The 25,483-nt window shown below is 38.4% G+C and overlaps 1 protein-coding gene across 2 annotated transcripts; it reads left to right on the top strand.

Annotated features, from left to right (window-relative positions):
• The first annotated feature begins 4,140 nt into the window (after positions 1-4,140).
• LOC132114666 (collagen alpha-1(II) chain-like) lies at positions 4,141-24,313 on the top strand. 2 transcript variants are annotated; one of them, XM_059522909.1, is made up of 54 exons: positions 4,141-4,431; positions 6,412-6,621; positions 8,078-8,094; positions 8,184-8,216; positions 8,311-8,343; positions 8,530-8,583; positions 8,767-8,868; positions 8,972-9,049; positions 9,779-9,823; positions 9,999-10,052; positions 10,224-10,277; positions 10,376-10,429; positions 10,538-10,591; positions 10,664-10,717; positions 11,192-11,236; positions 11,348-11,401; positions 11,512-11,556; positions 11,847-11,900; positions 12,016-12,114; positions 12,218-12,262; positions 12,366-12,464; positions 12,616-12,669; positions 12,782-12,889; positions 12,977-13,030; positions 13,115-13,213; positions 13,352-13,405; positions 13,991-14,089; positions 14,203-14,256; positions 14,631-14,684; positions 14,807-14,860; positions 15,040-15,093; positions 15,186-15,230; positions 15,331-15,429; positions 15,851-15,958; positions 16,071-16,124; positions 16,216-16,269; positions 16,375-16,428; positions 16,574-16,627; positions 17,213-17,320; positions 17,555-17,608; positions 17,747-17,800; positions 17,922-18,083; positions 18,222-18,329; positions 18,576-18,683; positions 18,868-18,921; positions 19,319-19,426; positions 19,783-19,836; positions 20,343-20,450; positions 20,551-20,604; positions 20,713-20,820; positions 20,939-21,227; positions 21,372-21,559; positions 21,971-22,213; positions 22,812-24,313. In XM_059522909.1, the coding sequence occupies exons 1-54, from the start codon at positions 4,338-4,340 to the stop codon at positions 22,956-22,958; spliced, it is 4,476 nt and encodes a 1,491-aa protein (XP_059378892.1). In that variant the 5' UTR covers positions 4,141-4,337; the 3' UTR covers positions 22,959-24,313. The 2 variants fall into 2 exon arrangements, with proteins under 2 accessions (XP_059378892.1, XP_059378893.1); XM_059522910.1 differs by lacking the exon at positions 6,412-6,621 and having other exon boundaries at positions 4,143-4,431.
• The last annotated feature ends 1,170 nt before the right edge of the window (positions 24,314-25,483 follow it).

The following is a 25,483-nucleotide window of genomic DNA, read 5'->3' as shown; positions in this document are numbered from 1 at the left end:
AAAAGGTACCACCCCAGTGACAGCTTTAGTACCTTTGTTTGAAAGTGTATGCCATTTGACTTACTCCCCGATCTTTTTCTCTGCCTGCTCCACTGCAGCTGGTAGATATTGAAGCGAGGGCTCCTTTAGAGCCTGGAGTAAAATTATACCCAATTAACATTAGATCAAACACCCCTTCCCCTCATATCATATAATTTCGTGTTGGCAAACATACATCCATACACACGTGCACGCACACCCTAACCCATGCCCTACTGTTGACCATGCGTCTCTTGGTGGAGAATGTTTTTCATTCCTTCACTGTGTCCATGAATGCTGGCTTTGTCTACCTGCTCCATCTTAAACCCCCTCTCTTCCCTCCATCTTCCTCCTTTCTGTCTTCTCTGATCTCTGTACTGGCCAGAACTACTATGTGTTTATGGTGATTCTAAAAAGGAAATTATGGTGTCAAGAATTCCAACAAACATTCTGACAAACACAATTATTAAGTGCCCATTATTGATTGTCAATTGATCTTTTAAATACACTAAATATACACATTGCACTTAAAAATTAGGTGTTGGTATTGTTAAATAATTTTGAGGGAAATCTCTTTTGCTCATCAGGAATTCATATATTTGATAAAACATACAGTAAAAACAGTAATAGTGTGAAATGTTAGTACAACTCAAAGTATTTTTATTTCTTTTTTAATACATTTTAAAATGTATTTTCCTTTGACGTCTTCAGTGTCACACGATTCCTCAGAAATCATTCCAATAGGCTGATGTGGTGCAAGATGTAATGTCAAGCTCTTGGATTGCATGTCCACAAACAGGGTCAGTTTCTCAGACCAGTTCACAGGACTTAACTCTCACCCTTGAGTGTGGGAGCTGCTAAGAATGCAGAACCCAGAGGTGAACTGTTTGTTTTGTTTAAGTAACGTTGAGTGTGTGTGTGTGTGTGTGCATTTGTTTGTTCTAAGACACAGAACTGGTAAACACTATTGCACTGAAAGTACACTGCATGAAGCACCGGCTTTGCACAGAGCTCATGATATTAAATCACACCTGAGGAAATATTCCAAAAGCCTCAGTTATCTGCAATATTTAACAAAAAATTTATGCCAAGGATCCCCAAATATTATAATATAATATAATATAAAAACAAATGTTATATACAACTTTTACTGTGACATTTTTACTGTGTAAGAAAAATGAATGGGTATAATGAATATGAATATGAATATTATATGGAAAATATTTGATCATGTGTCCGCCCACTATAATACTGCTAGATATATAAATCTGAAAAGAGATGACATCACTGAATTCAATGATGAACTGCCTTTAACTGTCATTTTGCCTTAGTGACGCACTGTTTTGCTAATAAATGTTGTTCAGTTGCTTTGATGCAATGTATTTTGTTTAAAGCGCTATATAAATAAAGGTGACTTGACTTAATTAAAAAAAAAGTAGTTATATTTTTGAATGCATTTATCCTGAACTTTTCCCATGGACCCCCTAGCACCCCCTTGAGGCCCCCTGGGGGCCCCTGAACCACAGTTTGAAAACCCCTGATCAAGAATTTTGATTAAATCACATAGTGAATGCTGGATCAGAGCTGAAGCATTAAGTTTTGGATAAAGTCAAAGGGGAGCTATTAAACCCAGACAGTGGTGTCCTGCATGAATTAAACCCATTTATGTACTAAATCACTCTATCAACAGGGACCTTTCATTCAGAAAATCCTCCGTTCCAGGACACCAGCCACTCTGTTTTTCCATAGCTTATCTCAGAAGTTATGAGAACAAATAAAAAGCTTTATGAGACCAAACAAAGACAGAACAAACAAAGACAGGCCCCCCATATTGACTTTAATATCAAACAAAACGGCACAATTTCCCACGGTCGTCATATTCTGATTATACTAAAGGTATTTTATTTGCATTCACTGTCATACTAATATGAGAGATCAAATATCCCATCTGGGAGAATACTGAAAGAACAATTCTGCAGCACTTACGGTGTAGTGTCGACAAAAACTACACAATTGTTCACTCATGTGAGTCCGTTGGGCATCTTAACTTGGCACATGGATCAGAACATATATTTTGAAGAATGATCTTAACATTTTAGGTTCCCATTAGGTTCCAACATCTTAGGTTCCAATTGACTTTTACTGAATGGACACACACACACAAAAAAATAGAATGCAAGTAAATGGGAATCAAAGCATTCTTCAAAATATTAAAATATTTTGTGGTTCCTCAGAAGAAAGAAATGCATTCAGATTTGGAATAACATGATAGTAAGTAAATTAAAATTCTTTTTTTGGTTGGACTATTCCTTTAATTCAGCTTTATTCACCTTTATTCTTCAAAGAATGGTGGAAAAGCCTCACATTTAAGAGATAGTTTGGCAGGTGCTGAATCTTCAGGCATGAATCGCCTTCTAATGCCTGATGCCAATCACGGTCAGTGTTTTGCTCTCGACACGGTTCTCGTGCTAATCGGCTGGCCCTACATCATCTGATCCACAGCAACCCAGCCACCCTACACACCCCTGGAGCCTCGCCGTGCCACGGCTACCGCTCTTCTGCTCTCCTCATCCCTCCATCCACACCCGCGGCTCTCTTCTCCCCCACTGCCCGGTGCTCTCTCACATTCCTCAGGTCTGCACACAGAGCTGCATTGTGTGTGTGTCTTACAGAGCACACAGTCAGGGCTCATTTCGGACACACACACATCCAACAGGTTGTGTGCACAGTCGCACCGATAAGTACACACACATACACATATCCCTTCATAAAACTAATAGACATGCATTCATGTGCCACACAACCACAAACACACACACTGATTTTCATATGTGCACACTGTATAAAAAACTCATCTGCATACACAGGATGTCTCACACCGAGGTTGAGGCCGAGATTCCAGTATCCGTATTCCTTCTTTATGCTTTCAAATTTTCTCTCCTCCTCTGTTCCCCCAGTGAGATTGATGATCGTAGATGTTTTATTGTGATTGAATTGTGGAACAGTTGCATAAAGGAAACTGGGGAAGACATGAACAAGAATACTATGATTTTTTGCTAGTTTTAGCAACAGTATAAGTTGCCATTTAAAAGCAGGCCACTTTACAGTCATATATTCAAAAGATAAATTTTTCTTCAATAGATGTGAAACATTTGAGAAAAAATACACACGAACAGTGTTATTTTTGTAAGTTAGTGTAGTATTTATTAACATTTTAAATGATCATTTATTGTTATATTTTCATTAATACGTTTGTTTATCTTTAGTTTTACGTTTATTGTTAGCTTTAGTTTTTTTTTTTAGTTTTTTTTTTTTCTTTTTAAAATAATTTTATTACTTATTTCAGTCAGTTGCCATGACATCATTTCTAATTTCAGTTAATGAAAATGATAGTTAATAGTTTTAGCTTTAGGTTTGGTTTTATTGAAGATTTAGTTTTACTTTTAACAGTAACAAACTGCTTGTCAAACAAAGAGCTGCTGTCAATTTACTGCTTTGGCTGAACAGGACATTTATTTGGACTGTAATAACAATAACTCAGCAGTTGAAGCAGCTGATGCTCTACCGGAGAAATAATGTTTAAATTTAGTCAGGTTGTGCCAAATATTGGAGGTTTGTCTTTTGTTAGTTGGTAAGGTTAATACAAGTTTAGTAAGTTGGAATTGTGACATTGTTGAATCAAAAAGACAATATGCTGTATAATGTTTCTTATCTTATTCACAGTGATTTGTGGGACATCCATAATCAAGATGTTCACCATAGCACCAGTAACATGGTTTTTGGAATACAAGTATTATTGAAAATGCAAACTGCAAATATATCTGATGCTTCAGGTCTGATGTTGTTCACACCTTATGTGTGACCACCCATGGTTCTTATACTCACTGTATTTTGATGCTTCATGACATTATCTTGAGTTTTTGATGGTCATGTGACACCTAGTGGGTCCAAATCTTTGAAATAGGAGGGGTGGATGGGTTTGGATAGAATTGTTCTTGAGACAGAGGAGTTTTTTCCCCCTCATCTTTCCAAATGGGGTGTGGTGAAGTTGGGGGGCTGATTTGACTCGTATTTCAGCGCTCCTGGGGGTCGGGGTTGGACTCACTTTTTGGGATATACTAAGATTCATAAATGCACCAGTGGACATTAAACCGCGGAGCTCTGACTGACGCGGTGGGTTCTGTCTGTGTGTGCCTGGCGTCGGATCCTCCCAAATACATCCACCTCCACCTTCACACTCCCCGCGAGCACAGAGCTGCCGCTCCGCCGTTTCTTCGGCGACTTTGACCCCTGAGGACCTGCATGTCTTACCTTTAGACATGTTCAGATTAGTGGATTCACGGACTCTTCTGCTACTTGTAGCAACGCATTGCGTTTTGCTATCTCTTGTAAGATGTCAACAAGAAGATGACCGTAAGTTGGAGTTTTTCACATTGAAATTCAAAGTATTCTGCTAAAATATTGTATGGTGTTGCCACGGTGACATCATGAGAGGAAGGTTTGGAATGGATCAGTTTGGTTTGCTCGTTTCACCTCTGGACTGTGGAATGTCTTGGCTCGTTTTGATAAATATAAGACCGCATGCTTGTATTTTAAGTCTAAGTCTGCAGATATCCAAAGTTTGATTGCAGTCTACACTGCGAACCAGCGACGCGACACGTCAAAGCTCAAACGCTGCTGCATCGCGCTCCATTGATGTGCACATTCTGGTTCTCGCTCGTAGTGCAGACAGAATCGACAGATGCTGAGGTTGCGCGACAGGTTAACACGCTCAGACTCTTGTGTGTATTAGATTTCTAAGTTTGCTAAAAGTTGAAGAACAAAACAGGTTAAGTATCTACGTATTCATTTTGCAATAGCGTTTCTAAACAACGGTTCAGCAGCCACAAAATTTAGAAAGCAAGTTAATCAGTGCGCAAAACTGATGCTCGCCAAGATACTTTCTCGTGAGGTTACTATAGCAACAGCTGGATAGGACCTGTATCATTATAGTGACAAAATGTATACTTTCCTCATTACTTATTAATTTTTCGTTTTCAGTTCATTCATTTTTCAGTTTTCATTATGTAGGCTATTTAAAGTGTTTATTTTCTTTATAACGGGATACCTGGAGAAAATATTATCCATCTTTAGAGTTTTCAGAGGAACTTAAGCCAGTGTGGCAAACCGAGGAACACCAAATGATGCTTCAAGTTTAGTTTAGTTTTTATTACTACATTGTAAAAGGTTATGTTTAAACATTTCAGCATTATAATGACTCCATATATATAACTCCATATATATGCCATTAATACATCCACTAGTGTTAGTGTGAGCACTGTTTCACTCAAGATTAGGAGCAAAGGTTCCTACAAGGGTTCAAAAGGTGCACCATTAGCACTCGTGCAAAGGGTTTGGAAAGCAAAAAAGTTCAGGGGATTTTACATCAATTAATAGGAGATTTGGGGAACTAGTTTTGGTGGGTGGATAGGGAGGGGGTCTGTGGAATGTTGTTTGAAATGGAAAAACATCATACTGGCATCCTCAAAGAGGCACAAGTATCTTGGAAGAGTCTCATCTGTGATACTAGGTAAACTCTGAAGGGATAGAAGAATAATGACCAGGCTGATGATCTCATTGTGTTCTCACTGTGCTCATTAAATGTCTCACTACTCAGTAAACAAGGAAATGTTAATTACACAGAACGCTTGCTTAGGCCGGCCTATAATTGCATCCTGTAAAAGTGTATTTTCCATATTTACAGTTCAGATTTAAACAGCTATAATTGCTGCATTCATGTGCATCAGGGCTGAAAGTTTAAGTCAAATTGCATTTGCATATGAATATTTGAAAAGCAAACAGATCAAGGGGTTCTGTGTGTGTAAGGGCAGTCCTTTCCGACCCATGAGGGTGTGTTTGCCCTGGTAGTAAGTGAGACCATTAGATCCAGATGGAGCTTTCAAGAGGCGTGTGTTTGCATAAGGCACCAGGCTGTCAATGCAGCCCAGTCTGCTTTTGAAAAAGCCCCATTCATGGCTAGCTTAGTAGATTTTGGGTTCAGTTACAAATACGCATACACAGATATGCACCCTGCAAATATTACTAGCCAGTGTTGTGGTGAATATATAATGTAAATGTAACCAGATGCTAGCTACCAGGTGGACATATATATATATATATATATATATACACACACACACACACACACACACACACACACAAATACAATTTAGAATATCTTAATTATATAATTATAATGAATGAATATATAATTAAGAATATATACATATACATGTATACATATATAATCTAAAATATTTCTAAATTTTTTCAGGAAGAGGTTTATATTTTTGTCGCTCACCTGTCTCTTACCCCCATGCACTCCTTTCTGTCGCCCCCTTCTGGTGGCTGCAGAGGAAGACTTTGGGGGCTGCATCCAAGATGGCCAGCAGTATGCAGACCGTGCAGTATGGAAGCCAGAAGCGTGCCGTGTCTGTGTGTGTGATGCAGGGGCAGTGCTATGTGACGAGGTCATCTGTGAGGACCTGAAAGACTGTACCAATCCCATCATTCCACCTGGAGAGTGCTGTCCCATCTGCCCAGCTGACACCGACGAACCTATCGGTCCGCTCTCTGCTCATACACCTCTCTTTTCTTATCATACCTGTCCTGCTAGCTATCTGCTCTGAGTTCTGTAACCATGGCAAAAGTGTCACATACCACTAGACTACACTAGTTGGTCATGTGTTTGCATTCAGAACTCAAAGCAAACATTTAAAGGGAAGAAAGCAACACTTTTAAGTTTCTCGTTTGCATTATAGTGCAAATTATGGCTAAAATGTGTCCACTTTACATTTTACTTTGATAGAAGGTTTACTTATAGAAAAAAACACTATCTTGATGCTAGTTTGCTGTGAAATCCATTAATTGTAGACAAGATATTTGGTCACTTCTTCAAAAAAGGAAATTTATGATTGTATATTGGTCATGTTTTGAGCTAACTTATAATTTAGTCTTAAAATATTTCATTCTGAGGATGATGATTTGACTTGTTTTTTTTTAATTAAAATAATTTGTGTAGCATTTTTGTTTTATGCTTTCACTGAGGGACATAAATAGTTCAAATAGATTGATATTCAGTTTTTAACACGAAAAAGACAACACATTTCTTGAAAGTGGACTCATCTTGGCCTTAGACTGCTTTAGTTTGGAAAAAGCTGAAAAACAAGACAATGAGTCTTTGAATGGGAGGTCATGGCACAACCTCATTTAAACAGCCTTATTAACAAAACATTAAGAAGTGTTCTTTCAACTTTTTTTCATTCACTTCATGTTCAGTGAACCAGCTGATACTGTTCATTTTTAAAATGTGTTGCTGCTGCACAGATATACACAAAAGTTTGAAAATGAACAATATATAAATAATTAGATGAACATATTTAACAAAATATGATGAAATGTTTTCCTTTTAATATACTCTAGCTCACTGTAATCAGCTTATGACACTGATACAGAATGAGTTTTCACTAAATATTTTATTCTAATTTGCCGAGCAGCATATAGCCTAATATTGCTTCTAATTTAACGCATAATGCATTATCATGTTTTAAATTTATTGTGAGCTAGCACCTTCATAATCTGCTTTTAACAATTTAACCAAAGCGGATTGGGAAGGGAATGATGCTGTTTTGGTACACGGCCTAGTGGGGTACCGCTGAGTTGGTCTTTTCAGCTAAAAAGTTTCTGCAGGGAGTAGTTGTTCATTAGTTCTTACAGTAGCACTGAGTGTCTGACCAGTTTAGTGTCTTCATTATTAGTCAGTATTAGCTGATTGCTTCATTCGCAGATGTTTTTTTTCCCTGACCCTTTGGTGACCTTTAGTTTTTTAATGATGAGGCAGCAGTATGGTTATGAACATATGATTCAGATGTTACAAGTAGGCAAGACTGTTATTCTGCAACATTGGTTGTTTTTGTATGTTTTTGAATACTTGCTAATTGAATGAATACATGCAGAACTACTTCCTCCTGTGTCTAACTGTCAGTCTTTATCTTCTTCTTCCTGTGACAAGATTCAACAGGGTCACTTGGTGCAAAGGTGAGACCTTGACTTTTTTATCTTTATCTAAGAAATGCATAATATTGTTTGTGATAAGTTTTTAATATGTTCTTTTTTACTCTACACAGGGACAGAAAGGAGAACCAGGCGATATTGCAGATGTAAGTCATTTCACCAGTAAACAACTTTGTGTTTTGGTCTGATTTTACTAAAAACTGGAGTTGGAAAATAATATTTATTTGTTTGTTTCTGCAGGTTGTAGGACCAAGAGGACCTGCTGGCCCAATGGTGAGATGAATCATAAAAACTTTGGTAGTTGGTTTCTGAATAATTTGTCACACATCATTGCACCTCCCCACTAGGGGGCTCTCCAGAACGTTTATTTGAACGTACTGTTGTTCTTTTCATTTCAGAGATCTACAACTTTACTTGTTGACTTTTATAGATTTGTAACATTTCTTTTTGTAATTTCAGGGACCCCCAGGAGGGCAGGGAACACGTGGCGAGAAAGGACCTAAGGGTGAGAAGGTAAGTAACTTTTTTTCTCAGACTTGTTTGGTAAAGTGATGTCAGACCTTATTAGCAGTTGTCCGGTTACATGAAGGGGGCAGTGGACACACTCTGCAGGATGCTGTCATGTGAAAAGGCTTTAGTTAATCTCTGTTCTTTTCCGCTCATATGCTCGTTTTTATTTTTACTCCCAACTCTTAGGGTGCTCCCGGACCAAGGGGGAGAGATGGCGAGCCTGGTACACCTGGAAACCCAGGACCCCCTGGACCCCCAGGACCTAATGGTCCTCCTGGACTTGGAGGAGTATGTTTCTCCTCTCCTTTTATCTTCTCTCTAAATTTTTGTCTGCCCTTTTGCGGGGTTACTGTAAGTTTGTTTTTCTGTGTGTGTGTGTGTGTGTGTGCAGAACTTTGCTGCTCAGATGGCTGGTGGTTTTGATGAGAAGGCAGGAGGTGCTAAGATGGGTGTGATGCAGGGACCAATGGTGAGAAAAACATATCTATATGTATATTAAATAACTTCTATGAAATACCTTTTTTCTGGTTTAAAGGGAAAACAATTTGAAAAAGAAACTCATATTTTATAAGTAATTATTTGGGCTAATATGGATCTGTCAGAATAATACAAATATTAATAGTTTTCATAGTATATAGTTCTATAATAGTTCTGCCCCCTTGCGTAATGCTCTGGAATTATAACTTTTTTTCAGTCATATTGCCAAAGCATTTCATACAAAAAAAGAAGCAAAAACAACATGCACAAATTAATAAAAGTTACCTGAAGTTACAATATTTGAGCATTGTGCTAAATTTAAGGTGCTGCATTATAATTGTACTTAAAGATCTCTATGACTGTCAGACATTTTTTTTTCTGTTTAAACAAAGTATTGTACTCTGCAACATAAAGAATAATATCAGGAGAGTTACCTGCTGTTACCTGTTTTTAATGTTTAGTGCCCCCTAATGACTGATTTAGTCACAATAGCATTTTCAAATGCCACCTGTTCTCAGAAAGTTACAATGCTTCACAGATTCAAAGCTTGTAACATACAGTATAAACATATATCCAAAATAAATGTGGTTGCTAAAAACAAATCACACACAATGAAACATAATTAATCTTGAATGATTAGAAAATACGACATAGTCATGCTGTTTACATTTATTTGTTTCAAAGTTGCCATGCTGCATTTCAACTTTATCTGTTTCTACAGGGTCCAATGGGTCCCCGTGGTCCTCCGGGCCCCTCTGGAGCACCTGTAAGTAAACACACATCATTCATATTCATAATCATGTCATATTTCCAGAAAAAATACAACATAATGCTGATTACATTCTCAAAAGAAGCTCCATTGACGAGACAGATATGAGTAATATGTTAGCACCCACCAACACCAATTCCTAATCCCAGACTGTCATTTGTTTCCATTCCAGGGCCCGCAAGGTTTCCAAGGCAACCCTGGAGAAGCTGGTGAACCCGGCCCTGCTGTTAGTGTCCCAAATCTTACACACATACAGCATTTTATATACTCACATAGTACATGGCCCACACAGATGACGCATTCAGATGCAAACAGAGAATGGCATGGCTTTGCAGTCTGCTTTACTAGAGAACACAATACAGTTTAATCAATTTATAACAATTGGTTTACTTTTTAGGGTCCCCTTGGACCCCGTGGCCCACCGGGGCCCCCTGGAAAACCTGGAAGTGATGTGAGTAGTTTTTGCCTCTGGAATGATATTCAGCCTTTTCCAGATGTTGAATGCTTGACAGATCCAAACTACAATGTCTCTGTGCACTCTTTTTCCAGGGTGAGGCTGGCAAACCTGGTAAGGCTGGTGAGCGTGGACCCACAGGGCCTCAGGTAAACCACATACACTTGTTTGTTTTCTGATAATAGTCATACAGTTTAATATGATCAAATTTTTACAAAGATGGAACATAATCACTAAATATTTTATTTATATGACAGGGAGCCCGTGGATTCCCCGGAACCCCTGGCCTACCTGGCATCAAGGGACACAGAGTGAGCATCATCTGGAACTAAATGTTTACTTCTATATAAATACATGCATTTAACCATTGAATGTGTTTGTAGGGACACTCGGGTCTGGATGGAGCTAAAGGAGAGGCTGGTGCTGCAGGTGCTAAGGTATAGCAACATAAAACAGTAAGCCAAAACACCCAACTCTGATGGATAAACTACGTAAAATTCATCTTAATACACTGTCTATAATCATATCTGACAAAAATGTTTCACAGGGCATCAGAATTCTAACATACATTTATTACGTTTGTGTAGACATTATTGTTTGCAAATCTGCATAGATATTTTAAACGATAAAGATGTTATAAAATATAAGTACTCCTATAAAAACCTTTGAGAAATGGAGATTCACTACCTGCTCATTTACACCCAACTTTAACAGATACACTACGCAAAAGTCATCATGACACTGTCTATACTCATATTTGACAAAAAGCACATATATAATAAAATGCACACAGATTTCACAAGGCATCAGATTTATAATAGACATTTATCATTTATTATGTCTGAGCAAGTTGATTTGACCTAAAATTATACAACCTTAAGGTGTAATCAGTCTTCTCTCTCTTCTTCCAGGGTGAAGCTGGTTCTAATGGTGAGAGCGGTACTCCTGGACCAATGGTCAGTTCCTAGAGTCAGAAATGGCCTGCTGATTAATTTAGCTGTAGTTGTCTAACACTGACATAGTGCATCTGACACTCTCCATCCTGTTTTCTTTTTTTCTTCTTTCAGGGTCCACGTGGTCTGCCTGGTGAGAGAGGTCGTTCTGGGCCTTCTGGTGCTGCTGTAAGTGAACACTCACATAACTGACCTAATTAACAATACCATACATGATCAAAAACTCTGCTGCTGAAGGTGGCTTCAGACTGTAATGATCTACTTATGTCTGTCCACAGGGTGCCCGTGGTAATGATGGTCTGCCTGGTCCTGCTGGTTCTCCTGTAAGTGCATTTCCTCACTTCTTCTAGTGCAGGTTGTCACATACTAGAAGTCTAAATACACTTAAAATCATGGTTTTCATTCTGTTTTGAAAATGTAACTACATTAATGCTATTGCTAATGATAACTAATAGAGATATCAAGGTGGACGATTGTCGATATCATGTAGATATAATATATAATTAAACTTAACGATAGCAAATAATTTCACTCAATATTTACTAAAAATATTTCGTAGTTAGCAGGAAATATGCACACCTCTTTGATCATTTATTGATGTTTCTGTCCTCAGGGCCCTGTTGGTCCTGCTGGTGCTCCAGGTTTCCCAGGATCCCCTGGTGCTAAGGTAAAATATCAGTCATCTATAGCACCTCACTGGGAATTCTTAGCCCATTCTCAAATTTAAGCATTTTTGATTTGCACAGATCCTTGGTAATGAGATATGATGTTCACTCCTGCAGGGTGAAGCTGGTCCCACTGGAGCTCGTGGACCTGAGGGTGCACAAGGACAACGTGGAGAGGCCGGTACACCTGGATCACCTGGACCCTCCGGTGCATCTGTGAGTAATATTACAGACAATATGATGAGCAAAATATTATTTGATTTTCTTTATCAGTCTAAAAATATGCAGTATTTTGAAACGAAATGTTCATGTCCTGCAGGGTAACCCTGGTACTGATGGTATTCCTGGTGCCAAAGGATCTGCTGTGAGTACATCCATATAATTTATTGTTCTCTTTCACTCATTTCTCTGTATACACTGTCACACTGTTGCAGTGAATCTAATGTGAACATGTTTCTCTTTGGCAGGGTGCTCCTGGCATCGCTGGTGCCCCTGGTTTCCCAGGACCCCGTGGCCCGCCAGGACCTCAGGGATCTACTGGACCTCTTGGGCCAAAAGGACAATCTGTACGTAATCATGTACAGTTAAAACGCTCTGTGTTTCCCAGACATCTATTAGTAATTTCCTATGGATGATCGGGATAGCACAGGTTACTGATTATTCTGCCATTTGAGGTTCGCCATTGTACTAGTAGAAAACACTCTTGTGTTTAAACAGGGAGACCCTGGTATGCCAGGATTTAAAGGCGAGGCTGGACCCAAGGGAGAGCGTGTAAGTAATCAACTTTATACTTATCATCAGTCGTCCTTTCTATTGTAGCAGTTACAATCATATGACATATTCTAGCAAACTAATCAGTTATATTATTTTCCTAATTACACAGGGTGTTGCAGGACCTCAGGGTGCCCCTGGGCCATCTGGAGAGGAAGGCAAGAGAGGACCAAGAGGAGAGCCTGGTTCTGCCGGACCAAATGGACCTCCTGGAGAAAGAGTGTGTTTCTTATCTTAATTAGATTTACTGATTAACTGAATGATAAAGAACCACACTAATAAGCCTAAATGTGTTGTTATTTACTAGGGAGCTCCAGGTAACCGTGGATTCCCTGGTCAGGATGGTCTAGCTGGAGCAAAGGTTGGTGATTTAGACTCATAGTTGGTTACTCATCTAATCAACCCATGTGTTTCCTCTGAACTCAAATGTTCTGTACTATGATAGGGAGCTCCTGGTGATCGTGGTGTGCCAGGTTTGACCGGCCCAAAAGGAACAACTGGAGATCCTGGTCGCTCAGGCGAGCCTGGTCTTCCTGGAGCTAGAGTAAGTGATTGTGGTATTTCTGGGATTTACCTGAAAAGAGATTATTCAGGGAAATTTAGATTATCATAATTGCAGACATTACAATCTAAAATCAGCTTTTATGATTTTTGACCATTCATCTGTTTCCTCTTCTATCAGGGTCTCACTGGACGCCCTGGTGATGCTGGTCCTCAAGGAAAAGTTGGACCAACTGTGAGTATCTATATAATTTAAAGCACTTTCATTTTTCTAGTAACAGTAAAGAGTTACAGCCTGCAAACAGATATACACAACTGTTCAAAAGCTTGGGGTCAAAACGATTTTTTTGAAAGAAATTAATATTTTCATCTAGCAAGGCTGCATTAAATTGATCAATATCAGTAGAGACAATTTAAATTTTTAAATACATATCTGTTTCAAATAAATGCTGGATCCTGAAAAAATATTATGATAAATAAATGTTTCTTGAGCACCATCAGCATAAAATGATTTCTGAAGGATCATGTGACTGAAGTAATATTTCAGCTTTACCATCACAAGAATACATTACATTGTAAAATATATTAAAATAGAAATAAGTTATTTTAAATTTGCACAATAATTCATAATATTAATGTTTTTACTGACTTTTTTCTGAAATTTCTTTCAAAAACATAAAAAATTCTTCCCACCTCAAACCTTTGAATGGTATACATAGACTCAGTATCCACTGGGATTGATTTTCAGATACTAAATGCTGCAAACTATGCATTCAGGGCAAATTTCAGTTCAGTGCTGAACATATTTTATTCATTATAGGGTGCCCCTGGTGAAGATGGACGCCCTGGTCCTCCTGGGCCTCTGGGAGCTCGTGGTCAGCCTGGAGTGATGGGATTCCCTGGACCTAAGGGAGTCAATGTGAGACCATTGGAGTGTTTCTGCATTTCAGCTACTTATGTTCATGTTAAAGTCCTTAAAAATGTTTGGGAAGTGTATGTGTTGTACCTCATTGGATCATATCTCTCTCACAGGGTGAACCTGGAAAACCTGGTGAGAAAGGACTTGTTGGACGCCCCGGTCTTAGAGTAAGTCATGGTTCAATAGACATGCATGTCCAAATTACTTGGCCTTATATGTATGTCAGAAGATACCAGATCTCCAGACTAACTTCTATGAAATACAGTAACTGATAAGAAACAATTATTCATAAGCATACACCAAACATCACTATTACACCAAATATTAATCTGGTTTACAGCTGATGAAGTCTTATAGATATACAGACTTACAAGAAGGAACCCAAATCATAACTGGAATATCACACTCACTTGGGTTGGGCCCTTTTGACCTAGCAACTACTCAGAACACCCTAGCAACCACACAGAGTTGTGCTTGAAATCATTCAGCACCAAGAAAATGTAAAAATGCATTTCTCTATCTTTATTTTTTCTTCTATTAGGGTTTGCCTGGAAAAGATGGAGAGACTGGAGCTGCTGGTCCACCTGGCCCTGCTGTGAGTATTACGTCACATTACTCACAATGTCTTATGATCTCCATTCTTTAAGTCAGTCAATAATTGACCATGGTCTGAAACACTTCCTTTGAGACTAAATTGTGTTTTCAATGTGCTTTTAGGGTGTAGCTGGTGAGAGAGGAGAGCAGGGTCAGCCTGGTCCATCTGGCTTCCAGGTACATTCATATTGATATTCAAATATATTATTCAATTCTGAAAGAGTAAACCACACTGTTTTTAAATGACTGAAGTCAAACAAGGAGTCAGGACTCAAAAGTGCAATTATTTATATGTAATAATAATCAATGTTTCATGGGATCAGGGTTTATCTAAGAATTACTCTGTTTTTGTACAGGGTCTTCCAGGACCCACTGGAGCCCCTGGAGAGCCTGGTAAACCTGGTGACCAGGTGAGGATCACTTAAGATATTTATTATAATTTTCCATTTGTTAGTGTCTAAGTATTAATGCTGAATTTCTCTCCTATTCTTTCTCTTTATAGGGTATTCCTGGAGAGGGTGGTGCTGCTGGTCCCACTGGACCAAGAGTGAGTTTATATCTTTAATTAACAAGACTCCAAATTACTACTGAAAATCAGTAGTAATGTGTCATTACACAAAAATAACTCTTGTCTGTGTTTCTCTTAGGGTGAACGTGGTTTCCCTGGTGAGAGAGGAAGTGCTGGGACTCAGGGTCTCCAGGGAGCAAGAGGACTACCAGGAACTCCCGGAACCGATGGACCTAAGGTGAGACCCACATCACATCTGATGTGAGATTGTGCTCTACTGTTCCATTAGATCTGTCCATTCTTAAATCTTAAGCTCTTTAAATAATCAAATTATTGAATAACCTTTTTCTTACTTTGTTGACAACGCTGAATTTCTCCAGTCTTCACTGGCACATGATCCTTTAGAAATCGTTCTAATATACTAATTTCTTATTATTATCAGTGATGAACAGTTGTGCTGCTTAATATTTTTGTGGCAACTGTGATAAACCTTTTAGGTATTTTGATGAATAGAAACCATTTATTTGAAATAGATATTTTGTAACAATATTTAATGCATCCTCACTGAATAAAAGTATTAATTAGCCCACTTTTAAAAAATCTCACTGACTGTGCCACCTCTCAGACTCCCCTTTACATCTCTGCTTGATTTCCAATAGGGTGCAATTGGACCAGCTGGCGCTCCAGGAGCTCAGGGCACTTCTGGCCTCCAGGGCATGCCTGGTGAGCGAGGAGCTGTTGGAATCCCTGGAGCTAAAGGTGACAGAGTAAGTGTCTTGAAAAGTGGAACAATCCATCTTCTCAGTGATTACATCCACCTAATGTCATATTACTTATGTTAACCTACTGAATGACTTACCGGCTGTCTCATTTGACTAGGGTGACAGCGGAGAGAAAGGACCTGAAGGTGCTTCTGGCAAAGATGGTGCAAGAGTAAGTACTATAAAGACAACAGATGTAAGGAAATTGCTTGCTTTTTTCTTGCTCGTCATAAGTGATGATGTTTCTGTCATGTTTTTGTCAGGGTTTAACTGGTCCAATTGGTCCACCTGGTCCTTCTGGTCCCAATGGCGCTAAGGTGAATGTCTCATCCTTACTCTGGTCTTCTACCAATGGTTGCATGCTAACATTATTGAGCAGATTGTTTAATTCTCGTTTATTGACACTGTGTCTTTTCTCACAGGGTGAAACTGGTCCCATTGGCTCAATTGGTGCTCCTGGTGCCCGTGGTGCCCCTGTAAGGAACACATTTGTTTTAATGTGATTAGTGTAATTTATTACAACTAGACAGTAAATGGAAGAATGAATGGAGTTTGTAGTTTTGTCAAAGGTTATCTTTAGGTTTCTTCTTATTCATAATCATCCTTTTATCATCCTGTTAGGGTGATCGTGGTGAGATTGGTGCACCCGGACCTGCTGGATTTGCTGGACCTCCTGTAAGTACAAAAATCTTCCATTTTACTGCAGTGCTAATATCATAGACTATCATTTATCATAAAATATCTTTTACCATAACAGTTTTTACTCCAAAATAAAAATGACTTCTAATAAGGCAACATTACTAATAATGGCTTAGCAATTCTGTAGACAGAAGATTAAACTGAACTTAAAAAAGCAGTAAAAAACAACCAAGTATTAATATTTTAAATGTAAAGGCATTCTACAATACAAAAATGGGCACTAACACCATCATAGATTATGTATTCATTTTTAGAATGGAATATTCTCATAAGAGAAATATCTCAGGATTTTGGCATTTTAATAAGCATCAATAAAATGATAAGCAAAACATTGTTAATTAATGCCATCATTTTCACATATATTGTAAACCCAGTGGATGTGCTACATAACTCAGTACTCTATAGTTACACTTAAATGTACAATTTTCTATGGCTACAATGTAAAATAAGGGTTCCAATGATCAATTAGGGAGAGTCTTTTGTATTAAACTGGAAATTAGAGCATGTAGTCATAAAGGAAGCTCAATCGGATAACAACCTTTTGTCAATGTCACTCTTTAGGGTGCTGATGGCCAGCCTGGAATTAAGGGAGAGCATGGTGAAGCAGGACAGAAAGGTGAGGCTGGATCCCTTGGACCCCAAGGACCATCAGGAGCACCCGGCCCAGTGGTTAGTGCTTCTGCCTGACTTATCTATTGATATTTTGAGGCATTTTGTGAATCAGTTTTACACTGATATGCGGTTAAAAGAGGCAGTTTTTTGGTTACTGTCACATGACATCTTTAAAATCTTTGCGATTTTCTAAATAAATTAAGAGTTTAGCATAATGGATCAACTTTGTGCTGTTTCTACACAGATGAAATGATTATATTTGGCTCATCAGTGCTCACTGCTTGATTTCAGGGCCCAACTGGTGTTACAGGACCTAAGGGAGCACGCGGAGCCCAAGGAGCCCCTGTGAGTTACTTAATAAGTCAGTCATAAATAATAATTTTCAATTCATTTTGAAGTATTTACCAGTTACTTTGACAGTAAAAATATTTGACTGCATTGAGTTAAATTGTTTCTTAATAATAATATATTTCTCCATTGTAGGGTGCCACTGGTTTCCCAGGCGCTGCAGGAAGAGTCGGATCACCTGGCCCCAATGTAACGCCCCTTAATATCACATACAGATCTCTGTGGTTTCTCCATAGTTTAATTAAACTGATTGACTGTATTATCCTAAACTTATCCTAATCTATTTTTTTTTTCAATTATTCTTTCACAGGGTAATCCTGGTCCTGCTGGCCCCGCAGGTCCTGCTGGTAAAGATGGTCCTAAGGGAGTTCGTGGTGATGCCGGTCTTCCAGGCAGACCAGGAGATGCTGGATTGCGTGGACCACCTGGTGCTCCTGGACAGAAGGGAGAGGCTGGACCGGTTGGTCATCCTGTAAGTCTCAGATTCATTCATACAAACTTATTTTAGCAAAGAAAGTACAGGTATATTCTGTAAAGGTTCTTTACTGTATTCTTTAAAGGTTTCTTTACTGTATTCTTAACATTTCTTCTCTCAATATTTCCTGTGTAGGGTTCTGTTGGTCCTGTCGGCCCTTCTGGTCTCGCTGGTCAGCGTGGTATTGTTGGTTTGCCTGGTCAGCGTGGTGAAAGAGGTTTCCCAGGACTTCCAGGACCCTCTGTAAGTAAAAGATTCACGAGCAACATTATTTCTATTTGAAAACCTCTCATCTTCATTCAAACACAGTTTAAATTCAAGTTCAAATTTTGAAGAGAATTTTGGGTTATATTTATAAGATCTAGAAAGTGATTAATATTAAGTATTAATATCAAAAATGTATTTTTAAGGTGCCACTTACATCACATTTATCTAAAGAATATCTTTTGCTCCTAATCTGACACTAACTAAAAATGATATGTTCCACAGGGTGAGCCTGGTAAACAGGGAGCTTCTGGCTCTGCTGGTGACCGTGGACCTCCTGGCCCTGTTGGACCTCCTGGATTGAGTGGACCTTCTGGAGAGACTGGACGTGAGGTAAAGAACACATACATGCATAACATGATAAAATCAGTGGCAAACAAGGTAAAACTACACTGTAGTAATCTGAACTCACACAGAGATACATCTAAAGTGAAGTCAGTGAACACTTTACTCAACATTTTGTATTATAAGACCATATCAAGACCAGATCTCACTCATCCTTTCTGTTTGTCCTCAGGGTAATCCTGGATCTGACGGTCCACCTGGTAGAGATGGTGCTGCTGGTGTGAAGGTGAAGAAACAAACAAACTCATATAATAATATTCTTTTGTTATCCTCTGATCATGTAAAATCACAAAGCAGTCCAGTTTTACCAGATAATTTTAATTCCATACAAGTAAACAATATATTACTATTTGTCACATACACTGGGGTCCAAACTTCTGATAACTCTAGTGAAATTACTTTATTGTGTAACTGTTTTGGTATTACTTTTGTTCTTTACTAATTTTCTGTTTTTCTAATTTAATGAATCTTATTCATTTCTAAATTATAGTATTAACATAATTTTACTTGGGAAAAAAAAGAATTTCAAAATGACTTTTGGAGTAAAATGTTGGTTTAATCAATGCACAGATGAATTTCCAACCAGCTATAATATAGAATGTGTTTTACTTGTGCTTTTCAAGGGTGAGCGTGGTAACACTGGCCCGATCGGTGCTCCTGGAGCTCCTGGTGCACCTGGTGCCCCTGGTTCCGTTGGTCCAGTTGGCAAACAGGGTGACAGAGGAGAGAATGTGAGTACATCAACTTCAGAAATCTCATTTTCAGTTATACTGTATACAGATTATATCTTTTGCTTACAAGAATGCATGACTTCAACATAAAATATATATATGAATATGAATTTTGTGATCTGCTTTGACAGAATAATTACAATTTACAATGTTGTTAGTGTGACACCATAAAGACCAAATCTAACATTAACATCTCTCCCCAATAAAATTCACCTGAAGGATTATAAGCAAGACCATACTTATGAAGATCAAAAGCCCTGAGCTAAAAACTAGAGATGTAGCAATTTTCAGCACTTATATTATATAAAGGATTTTTATTTATTATTTATGTACCATCTTCTTTCCTTTTTTTAAAGGGCCCACAAGGACCTGCTGGACCCCCTGGACTTGCTGGAGCTAGAGGCATGGTTGTAAGTACATTTTATTTATGAAGCGTGTGGAACAAAACAGAACACTGAAAATACACATCAGGCTTTAAAAATATTGAAATACCCAGTATCAACGTGTAAATCACACATACACTATATGAGTATGCAAAAAATCCAGTAAATTGACCAGATGACTTCTGAAAAAGTTTCTTTCTCCATTTTGTTATAAGGCAAAACATGCATTGATTTGGTAACATCTAAATAGACAAGTTTATATATATATTTACAGTACAGACCAAAAGTTTGGAAACATTACTATTTTTTATGTTTTTGAAAGAAGTTTCTTCTGCTCATCAAGCCTGCATTTATTTGATCAAAAATACAGAAAAAACAGTAATATTGTGATATATATATATATATATATATATATATATTTTTTTTTTTTAAGTAAAAAATATGAATTAAGTTGCATCAGGTCATTTTTGTGGCTTTACTGTATATCACTTAGATGCTCACGTTGATGAAGATTTTCCATTTCTCTGCATCAGGGACCCCAAGGACCTCGTGGTGATAAGGGTGAGGCAGGAGAAGCTGGAGAAAGAGGTCTGAAGGGACACAGAGGATTCACCGGTCTGCAGGGTCTGCCTGGACCTCCTGTGAGTCTCTTTTACAAGTCTTAGTTTTTATAAACAAGTTGCAGTTGTAAAGCAGAAATAGCAGATATGCTTACATTTCTGTTGTGTCTCCTCCAAAAAGGGTGCTCCTGGAGACCAGGGTGCTGCTGGACCTTCTGGACCTAGTGGCGCTAAAGTGAGTGTGACTCTCAGTTAGTTAAACTGAAACAACGGAAAGAGACAACTTCATTTAATGCTCAGATGGATTATTAATGGTCTGTTCAACCCATATTACTTGCAATAGGGACCTGCAGGACCTGTTGGACCAGCTGGTAAGGACGGTAATAATGGTCAGCCTGGACCCATTGGACCACCTGGACCTCGTGGACGCTCTGGAGAGACTGGCCCAGTTGTGAGTGCATCTTACTCTGAAACATGCACATAAAATCAGAAATATTCACTGACATCAGGTCTATCGACATGAAAAGAAGATGTCTGATTCATTTTGTCTTCCTGTCTGCTCTCATTAGGGTCCACCTGGTAACACTGGACCCCCTGGTCCTCCTGGTCCCCCTGGCCCTGGCATTGACATGTCCGCCTTCGCTGGGTTGTCTCGGCCTGAGAAGGGACCCGATCCTATGCGTTACATGCGTGCTGACGAGGCCTCCAGCTCTCTAAGACAACATGATGTGGAGGTGGACGCCACACTGAAGACAATCAACAGCCAGATCGAGGACATCCGCAGCCCAGATGGCTCCCGCAAGAACCCTGCACGCTCCTGCAGAGACCTGAAACTCTGCCACCCTGAATGGAAGAGCGGTAAGAAGTGAAAAAAAAAGAGATTCAGAGACAATCTAACATTAGAACATGTAAGAATGTGTCACATTCACATGCTCAAAACAGTCAAGTGCACTTGTGTGTACGATACTCACTCACTTGAACGTGTTTGGTCCCTATCCACAGGTGACTACTGGGTGGATCCTAACCTTGGTAGCAGTGCTGATGCCATCAAAGTTTTCTGCAACATGGAGACCGGAGAGACCTGTGTGAAGCCCAGCACTCCCAAAATCCCACGCAAGAACTGGTGGAGTAGCAAGAGCAAAGCGCAGAAGCACGTGTGGTTTGGAGAGAGCATGAACGGTGGATTCCACGTGAGTATAATCCTTAGATTTTGGAGGTGTATACTTTAAATTTTAGTAAAGTGACCACAAAACCTCAAAACAAATCATTAAAAAGCTGTTTAAAAGTTTGCAGTACCACAAAAGACACATCTGGAATTGATAATGAACAGCTGTTCTACTGTCAGCTTGAGTGCCTGCAAATTCCCGCAGTTAGTTTGGGGAGCTGTTCACAGTTCTGAATTTCTGATGGTCCATGGTACTGAAAGGCTCTGTAACATTCAATCATAAACCAGCAGAGACAAGGAACTGTGCTGAAATACTCTCTCCTTCCCCCTGTGTCACTTCTAGTGTTACAATTAATCAGGTCTCTTTTCTTTCAGTGAGATTAATGACTGCATTTTAAAAAAATGTATTAAAAGACATTTTCTCTTTCTCAAACAGTTCAGCTATGCTGATAGCAGCCAGACTCCTAGTACTACCAGCATCCAGCTGAACTTCCTCAGACTGCTGTCTACTGAGGCCACTCAGACCCTCACCTACCACTGCAAGAACAGCGTCGCTTACATGGACCAAGCCACAGGCAACCTGAAGAAGGCCATTCTGCTGCAGGGCTCCAATGATGTGGAGATCAGAGCAGAGGGCAACAGCCGCTTTACATATGGAGTACTTGAGGATGGCTGCAAGGTGAGTCACACGATAAAATATCATTTTCAAAAATACTGGCTATAGTTATAAAATCAATGAGTTGGTAATTAATTAAAAATAATTTAATTTTTATTCATAGATTAATAAATTACAATTATATACAATACCATTCAAAAGTTTGGGGTCAGTATGCGTTATTAAAATATATTAATATTTTATTCAGCAAGATTAAATAGCTTCCTATTTATCCATAAATCCTAAAAAAATATGGTTTCCAGAAAAATATTAAACTGATTTCAACTTGTAGATGATGTTTCTTGAGCACCAAAATCACCATATTATTCTGAGTTCTGAAGGATCATGTGACACTTAAGACTGAAGGAATGACTGCTGAAAATTCAGCTTTGCCACCACAGGAATAAATTACATTTTAAAATATATATTAATATAGAAAACTGTTATTTTAAATTGTAAAAAAATATTTATATTTTACTGTGTTTTTATCAAGTAACTGCCTGACTTCTCTTAAAAACATAAAAATTCTTACTGACCCCAATTAAAAAAAGATTTATTCATATATTCTTATTTTTATTATATACATTATATCCACTTACATGGCTTTTTTGCTGTCTTACAGAAGCACACAGGTCAGTGGGCCAAGACTGTGATTGAGTACAAAACTCAGAAGACATCCAGGCTGCCTATTGTGGACATTGCTCCCATGGACATCGGAGGAGCAGATCAGGAGTTTGGCGTAGACGTTGGTGCAGTCTGCTTCTTGTAAAAAAATTAAATATAACACATGTGGATTATGAAATAAGACACGGAAAAATACCAATGATGAGCAATAACTGTGAGGATGCAATACACTACCAAAAAACGAAAATATGGAAGAAAAGAATCTGAAAATTGACGCAAGTTTTTTTCTCTAAAAACACAAAAAAGTCGTGCTGTCCACGTTTAGTGTGCAGGAAAACCAGCGTTAAATGGGATTGCCCCAAATAGTCTCTCCCTCTGAAATCCAGCCATGTTTCTCACAAGCTCTCAGTGCAGCACCTCCTCCTGATGGGACCCAAGAGGGGGACAGAATGAGCGAGCACAACCAAAAGATTAAGAGATTCAAAGAAAGACAGAAACATGGCTTGATGTCATCACATCCTGCAGGGGGTGGGTGGATGGGTGATGCTGTACAGCATCATGGCTGGACACCACAGTAGTCCCTCCCACTAAAGAAGAAAGAAGGCCATGTCCAGTCCCACTTCACCCTTCCCTCTGCCTCTTGACTGTGACTCAGAAGAAAACATCACATTATGCAAGATTTTGTGAAATATTAAACCTGAGGAGGGAATAAGTTAATATTTACTGTGTATAGTAACAAAAATCTTGATTCAGTCTGTACTGAAGCAGCCAGATCTATATATTTTCACAATTATACATGTTTGTGTGTGTGAGCATCTGCCTATACACACCAACAATATTTTGGGGAAAGTGCAGTTCCATTCCTTGTGTGTGTGTGTGTGTGTGTGTGTGTGTGTGTGTGTGTATGAATAAATGATAATATTATTTTTCCCCCACTTTGCCCAAACTAGGAAGTTTTGGTCTCTTACCAATACAGCAGGAAAAGAAAAAAAAATTCGGAAGCCATTTTTATTTTTGTTTATTTGCATGATCTTCATTTTTCAAGAAAAGCTACCTCACACAGGAAAAAAACGAAGTTAAAATCTGGATGTGAATGAGAGCAGCTTGGGGTTCGAGAAGCGTCAGGAAGAACCCCCCGGCATGGCTCGGTCCATCTTCAGAAGGTGCTATTAGTATTAATCTATCAGCCAGTATTTCCCACAATTCTCAGACCATCCCACTCCCTGACTAGCCTCATTCAACACACACAGCCTGCTCAGAGGATGCGGAACTATGCGGGATGATCAAAAGACAGAGGGACTCTTTTGGAAATGCCGGAATTTTGCTCCCAAAGGATCGCTGAACAGGATGTGTGGGTGTGAGAGGGTGTGTATATTTTTGTTATAATTAATATTATTATGATCTTGGTCTTTTTTTTCTCTCTCTCTCTTTTTGGTTCTGGTTTTGTTACAGCTTTAATTAATGTAAATTGAAAATAAAGGAAAAAACAGGAATTATGAAGTCAGATTTTAATTGTGTTTTTAATCACCATGAGCACAACAAGTTAAATGTATGGATTTGGCACAGGAGTATGAAACTAGTGCTTTGCTTATGCGCGCACGTGTGTGTGTGTGTGTGTGTACTATATGTTTCTGGATTTTCTGAAATTGAAGCCTACAAGGTATCAGACATAAAGGCTTGTATAACATGCTTCCTTAGACTTCTAAAAATAAAACAAAATTAAAAAGAAGCTCAAACCATGATAACAAGCATCTGAACCCTTAAGGCTTTTAGAAAATGGGCAATACTGTAAGGTATACATAATTTAATAATATATACATATATGTGTGTGTGTGAGAATGTAAATTTTAGATTTTTTTTCAATTTTTCCACTATATTTTTACATTTGATAAGTTCCACGATTATTGTAGCCTAGGTACAAAATTAATGTAGTGGCTTAGGTCATCACCTTTTGATGAATTTTGGTTAACCACAAAAAAAAAAAAAATTGCGCATCTGACGGGCAAAACAAATTGCTCAACTATTGTAAACAATAAGAAGAAAGAAAGGTTGGCACACCACAGCTCCAAAAAAAAAAAATGTATTTCATGTTCTCACCACAGGTAATGTTTCGAGCCATATGGCTCTTCATCAGACAATGATCAAATATACTAATGAGCCCTAAAATGCTTACAGAAATTACATCACATGATAAACCACGACACACACACACACACACACACAAAACAAACAAACAAAAAAACTCAATACTTGGGCAAAAAATTTGATCAAAAGTAAAAATATAAAATACCAAGAACAAATCACACAAATTTAACAATATTTTGTTACATTTAAACAGTTGGTTTCCACACTACAATATTTTGCCATTGAAGCTGTCAAATTACCCTGTAGAGGGGGTGATATCAACAATTTCCTTTTAAAAATGTGAAGCCTATCGGATTTATATATTAAACAAATTATCACTTAATGGTCTTAACGAAGAGTAGGATATCTATCCTTTTCTGCATTAATGATGCTAATTGTATTTGTATGTTAACATTTGATTTTTTTTCTAATCAGGTGTTTGTTAGATTGCTGTGATTTGTTCTTGGTATTTGACTTGATGTTATTTTTTGCCCGAGTGTTGAGAATTTTTTTATTTTGTGTGTGTCTCATATGGTGTATCATGTG

This window comes from Carassius carassius, chromosome 34 (genome assembly GCF_963082965.1).
Source record: "Carassius carassius chromosome 34, fCarCar2.1, whole genome shotgun sequence".
Taxonomy (NCBI): Eukaryota; Metazoa; Chordata; class Actinopteri; order Cypriniformes; family Cyprinidae; genus Carassius; species Carassius carassius.
The sequence above is the reverse complement of the archived record's forward strand: the minus strand, read 5'-3'. Positions and strand labels throughout refer to the sequence as shown.